We start from the raw sequence: 6,116 nt of genomic DNA on the forward strand, positions 1-6,116 counted from the left end.
TGTTAACTGGGGAAGTACCGGCAATGAATGTCATCATTTTATAATTTTAAAATTATAACATTGTATAATAATCATTTTATAAAATGTTAATTACACTGTATATAAAATTATCATTTTTGTATCATTTTGGTGCAGATTATATGCTGATATGTCAGTGACATGAAGTAAAAACATGAATCCAACATAAAAAAAATAATCATTTGAATGTGCCCATTAAAGCAGTCTAGGTAGGCAGCTCATAAGCTTTTGAGATACAGCCATTATCACTGCATATTTCAGCTTTTTCGCTCGCAGGCGATTCATTTATCCACCCTTTTTATCACTTCTGTTTTGTTATCTGCGTTTTCCTCAGACTTAAAGCTAAATGGGGAAGCGGGTGCTTTAGGTGTGGTTGTGCAAATATTTGTATAAATAATAGGCTACAACCACAATGCCGTTTTCCACGAATTGCTTTCGGTTTCTAGAATATGATGGTCAATGTGGGCGGTCCGCTCTCGTCGCTGTTGGGCGGGGCTGTCGTGAACGCGCATGACGGCGACCAATCAGAGCTCGAGCTGCTCATGATAACTCAGCTGTGCGGTGAGTCATCTGACAGCTGCTCGGGAATACATGCACTTGTTGAATCAGGTCCAATTCAGCCGGGGGACAGAGGTTTTTGCGTTCAGCTATATGACATCTATGAAGAACCCCTTGTAAATAAAAACACACTAAAGAGCCTACTGGACTAAATCGATTTTATAACCTCACATCACCGCAAGCTGCATTACCAGGTGAGTTTCATTTTGAATCAGACTAAAGGCCAATTCACAACTAACAGACAATCGCCAACAAACACGTTTGTTGGGTTTTGTCGGATCGGTCAGTGTGTTACCGCTGTTGGCGTTGGTCGGGGTTTGTTTATATTATAACAATATGATGCTACAATAGAGCTTTTGTGCACCTGTCTTTCTTTTCACAAACCCACAGTAAGCGCGTGAATGGTGCTATTGAATCACACATGGGTTTTGTGCAGTGTTGTAGTGCACAGCAATGACGAACAGAATTAGCATTGTAGATTAATGGCTTGATTTGCAGAGCAGAAGAATCAAAGATCAGTCCTCTTTTGTTTTGTGTCAGTGATGTTTCCCAGCATATACCCGTTATAGCTTTCTAATGGCCAGTTAACAGAAAAATGCAAATTAATAACCTATAGCAGAGCACTTTAATGCCGTTCTTTGATATACACTGCTGTCAAGACTAAAATAATTTTTGTCACAACATCATATGCAAATGTAATGGTGTAGTGAAAATCATGTGTGGAGATATACCGATAATAAGTATTTGTAATGATTATGTTCAGTAACGAAAGTTTTTTTTTTTAATTATTGTTTTATTTCTGATTTAATAATTATAATAACATTCATGCTATTAATTTTCTGCAAATCTAAATTTTGTTTCGTTTTAATTCTTTGGACTTCATTTATTTAGTTGCTTTGCATTTATTCCATTTATTGGTAGATCCAATTCTAAGGATCAGATTAGTGGTCAACTGATTATTGGTCTATTACTAATGTGTAATTACAGCCATGGAGTGACAGTAGGACATATTATACATTCGCCTACACAATATTTCCCTATGCATAGTGTATAAAAAATAAATAATAAATATACATAATGTGCAATATACACACAATATAACTTGGAATTGCAGTATGCAGCTCACATACAGTAATGCTACAAAATGCACATAGCCTACTGGCAACATTTAAAATTGTGGCTTTACATTTAAGTTTAATAATGCATTTAGTAAAGGAGGAGGCAGCAAGCCGCCCACATTGTGTTCTGTTTTGTGCCAAGCTTATGAGTGAAAATGTCACGCTGCCAGGAAAGGGACATTACCTTGTTACACAGGTGACTACACCATAGCAGACATCAAAGCAAGCATTCAGTGTTTGTGGTTCTTGACATGTTTGCATTCATCTTCCCCCAGTTTGTGGCAAAGCTGGGAGTCATTTTTAGACCACTATCGAGTGACGCTGTGACATTTAATGCCACCTCTGGCATGGGAAGCTGCACTCCGGGTTGTGCAGATTTAGTTATTCTAGGGTCACGGCTGGGTGTGGAGTGTGACAGCTGTTGCACGGCCAGCTGTAGATGCATCTCTCCTCTTTCTGCACAACCTCACCAACACGTGGTTAATGGTTAAAAACACATGGGTTTAGTCAGATGTAAAAACACATGGGTTTAGTCACACGTAAATGCACTCGGATGACACTAACCTGTCAACGCAGTAAATGCAATGACTCAGAAATAAAGTATGTGATCTGCTGATATGCGAGTTACTGAGTCTTTTTGTTTGTTTGTTATCAGGACAGGTGTTTTGATGTCTGCACAGCGATTGTCTATCTTGCCATGTCTGCGTACTGCCCTGATCTGCGGGGTTCTCATGCTGGCTGCTCTGACAGACTTAACCTCAGGTATGAAGATTTCCTTTCAGCACGCCACATCTTCCTCTTCCAGATAACCAGCCACTAACTTCCTTTGAAAGCTGCTTGTAAAGATAACCAAATTGTCTTTTTAGCAATAATCACTTAAGAAACTTTGTATACACTATCGGTCAAAAGTTTAGGGGTCAGTAGTATTTTTATTTGAAAGAAATGAATGCTTTTATTCAGCGAGGATGCATTTGGTTGATCAAAACTGACAGACTACCTGTTCCAAACCTGTTTTCAATATTGATAATAATGTTTCTTGAGCACCAAATCATCATATTGGAATTATTTCTGAAGGATCATGTGACACTGAAGACTGAAGTAATGCATCACAGGAATAAATTACATTTTAAAATGTATTAAAACAGAAGATTGTCAGGGTTGGACAGCTGTCCTGATCATAATGATGTAAAAAGATTCACTGAAAGACTGAAATTCTTGGAAAGAAAGCATTATTTTTCATTATGATTACAATTATTCATTATTATTATGAATATAATTATTAGTTTGGTATAATATTTTATTTATTTGTCACTTATTATTGTAAAAATGTTCTCCACTAAAAGTCATGTTGTGCGACCAACATGCAGAAAAAAACATAAAAAAATAGCTAATTGTATCATAGATACACTGTATGGTATAAAAGTTTCATAACCATCGCATAAAAACCAACATGGGACTACATGAAAGGGCTGAAATTTACCTTGTGTAATTTCAAATTTATTTATATTTTTTAAGGCAGGAATTGCTCACACCCGATCATACCCGAGCATGGAGGTTTCCGCTGTGATCCCTCTCCCTGTCGTGGTTTCCCTCAAAAGAGCATCATTCGCTTCTTCTGCGAGCCCGGTTACACTCTACCCAAACGCCACCACCCTTGGTCAAAGTGTCAACATGGGGAATGGCATCCGAAAGTGCCTGTCTGTATACCCCGACCAGGTAAGAGAAAATAAAAATAGAGATTTGCATTATGCTTGTGCCCGATTACCTCACCCAACTATTGCAATCCAACATTTTACTGTCTTTCGAAGTAAGACGCTTATGCAAAAGACTGGAAGCCGCGTATGCTCAAACTCTTTCTTCTTGCATCACTTTTTCGAAAGTTCTTCTTTCTTAATGAAGTAAATGTGCTGAAGAAAGGCATTACACAAGCAGAACCATTAATAAATGACCTAGATTAAAACCCAGGCACCCGGATGGGAAGTAAAGTCCTAAAGCGGAGGGAGGGAGGGGGGAGAAACCATGATGCTGCGTTCACTTCCTTGTCTGAGTTGAAACGTATCACGAGAGGAAACCAACTGCTTGAGCAGGAAGTTAGCAAAGTCACCAAACTAACCAGTATTATTTTTTTTTTTCTGTGATGCACGTAAAGCCTTCGGAAAATGTTTGCATCATTGAATCCGAATCAAAGGATGTAAACCTGTCACTCAACCACTTATTCCAAAAAAACACGCTCCACATCCGGGCTTAATTTGCATGTCAGTACTTTTTCAAGCTCTTTGACGGAAATCTTTAAATGGTTTGCGTGTCTTGTTTTTGTTTTTTAAACAGAGATCCATGTCGGACAACAAGAAAAATTAGACTCTATCCCAAGTGTGGCTACAACTGCTATTGGAGTGTCCATCTTCCTCTTAACAACAACAGCCTGTTTGGTCATCAAATCCCGTCTGCTCTCCTGCCGAACGCAACGGTATGTCATTTCACTTGTCCCAAAAGCAATTAAATGCACACAACGGTTAAAAAAAAAGTTTGGGGTCAGAAAGATTTTTTCTTTTTATTAAGCAAGAATGCATTAAACTGATTAAAAGTGACAGAAATCTTTTGTCACATTGTAAATGTCTATAAAAATCGATTTTTTTTCGAAAATCGAACTGTTTTCATCATTGATTATGATAATGTTTCTTGAGCACCCAATCAGCATATTAGAATGATTTCTGAAGGATCATGTGACACTGAAGACTGGAAGTTCAACAGTTTTACTGTTTCTTCTAGTTATTTTCCCCTCCCCCTATAGCAGTTAATGAATCTGAAGTCTCGCACATTCAAAGAAAATGGCTTAATACTTCCATGTTGTGAAATAAGGTGGATCTCAACATCACATTAACTGTTGCATCTTTCTCATCAGGCGTTCCTCAGACCAGTTGGACCTTGTGGTGGATGGTTTACCTGTATCTCTTCCCACATATGAGGAGGCAATCTACGGCAGTTGGGGCCAGCGACTCCCGCCGTTCCGTGGACCCACTCAGCTCCTACTGGCCCAGGACGCATCAGAACACAGTCCGCTGACTTCGCTCATTCGGTCCGATTCGAATTGCTGCACCGACCCAGCCAATCAGAGCGCAGATAATCCGCCGCCACCTTATGAAGAGGTCCAATCAAGATCCAGAGACACTGGGAACGACAGTGACGAACGGGCTTTGCAAAGTGCACTTTCTGATGATAAAAACAACTAATTACTGGACTATACCTGAACTCACCTTTAGCTTTTTGATTGTTCATTTCCTTGCACAGGAGTCCTTGTGACTTTTCTTTCCACCTTTGATTGTGGATTCATCCTTTTGTGGCTTAAAATACCAGTGAAAAACTGGTGCAGATGTTTTGAAACGACCTTACTGGTCAGATATATTTCGTGTTTCTTGGTGACCTGCTGCAATATAGATTTATGTCGATGTTTTCACTGGCAAGCTGAAGACGTGGCTATCACCTTCCCTCCGTGAGGGGAAACAAGGTGTTCAAGAGAACTTTTATGATTGATGAATGACTTTTATTTTATATTGTAGGTATTGCGTAAAATTCTCTGTAAGGATGAGATGCTGTGTAGTTAACTTTTTAGGGGTGATGATTCCTTTTGACTGATACCTGACCTTTCACCTCATTTCAGTGTTTCTCAGAGCATTTGGATTGCTTATAGCCAGACTGAGATTTTGCCTGCTGACTGATAGATTGTATTTTATATATATATATATATATAAATAATTTTATTTGAATTCCTTCCACCTGAATAGATCTATCTGTTGTTAAATATTGCGTAAACATGTAGAACAGGGGAACTGACTTGAAGTATGCTTGCTGAATGGACATTGAATGTTTATATTTTTCAATTATAATTTTACGATATGTAACATTTACATCTTGTATATAATTCTGCACATAGTGTATGTAAAATTAATAATTATACATTTTTAAAACTTTATGAATGAAATATTTACTATTAAAAATGATTTTAAATCTTTCTATGGGTTTTGAGTGGTGTTTTCTTTGAGGTTATCAGAGGTTGATCCTCCCTAAAACCAACATTTACAGTGGTTTGTGTAATGGTGTGGTCAATAACAGCGGGTTTAACAGCTCTAATAGTGTCAAGCTTGTTAAAAGTTGTTTTCAAACTAGTTAGGGCACACAGATCAATGTTGGATTAAGCCAAAACCCATAAGAGGATATCATGCGGAATTTGTAGAAGCAGAAAAGGAGAGCAAGACACCTACACACTAACATTTGACCTACATAAACCCTCTGTGAATAAACTTGCTTTGGGCCTTTTTTTCATAGTCGGTAGACCTTGTAAAGCTAAACCGGTTTCCCGATTCTGCACTCAAAGATAGCTATTCAAATAAGTTAAATCTAACATTTTTGGTTAATTTAGTTTAA

The 6,116-nt window shown here is 38.0% G+C and overlaps 1 protein-coding gene across 1 annotated transcript; it reads left to right on the plus strand.

Moving 5' to 3' along the window:
- The first annotated feature begins 599 nt into the window (after nt 1–599).
- Nucleotides 600–5,703, plus strand: LOC311297154 (sushi domain-containing protein 6). The gene is made up of 5 exons (XM_084419318.1): nt 600–770; nt 2,350–2,456; nt 3,210–3,410; nt 4,023–4,161; nt 4,597–5,703. The coding sequence occupies exons 2-5, from the start codon at nt 2,363–2,365 to the stop codon at nt 4,922–4,924; spliced, it is 762 nt and encodes a 253-aa protein (XP_084275444.1). The 5' UTR covers nt 600–770; nt 2,350–2,362; the 3' UTR covers nt 4,925–5,703.
- The last annotated feature ends 413 nt before the right edge of the window (nt 5,704–6,116 follow it).

The sequence above is a fragment of the Rutilus rutilus genome (assembly GCF_951802725.1).
Source record: "Rutilus rutilus genome assembly, chromosome: 9".
Taxonomy (NCBI): domain Eukaryota; kingdom Metazoa; phylum Chordata; class Actinopteri; order Cypriniformes; family Leuciscidae; genus Rutilus; species Rutilus rutilus.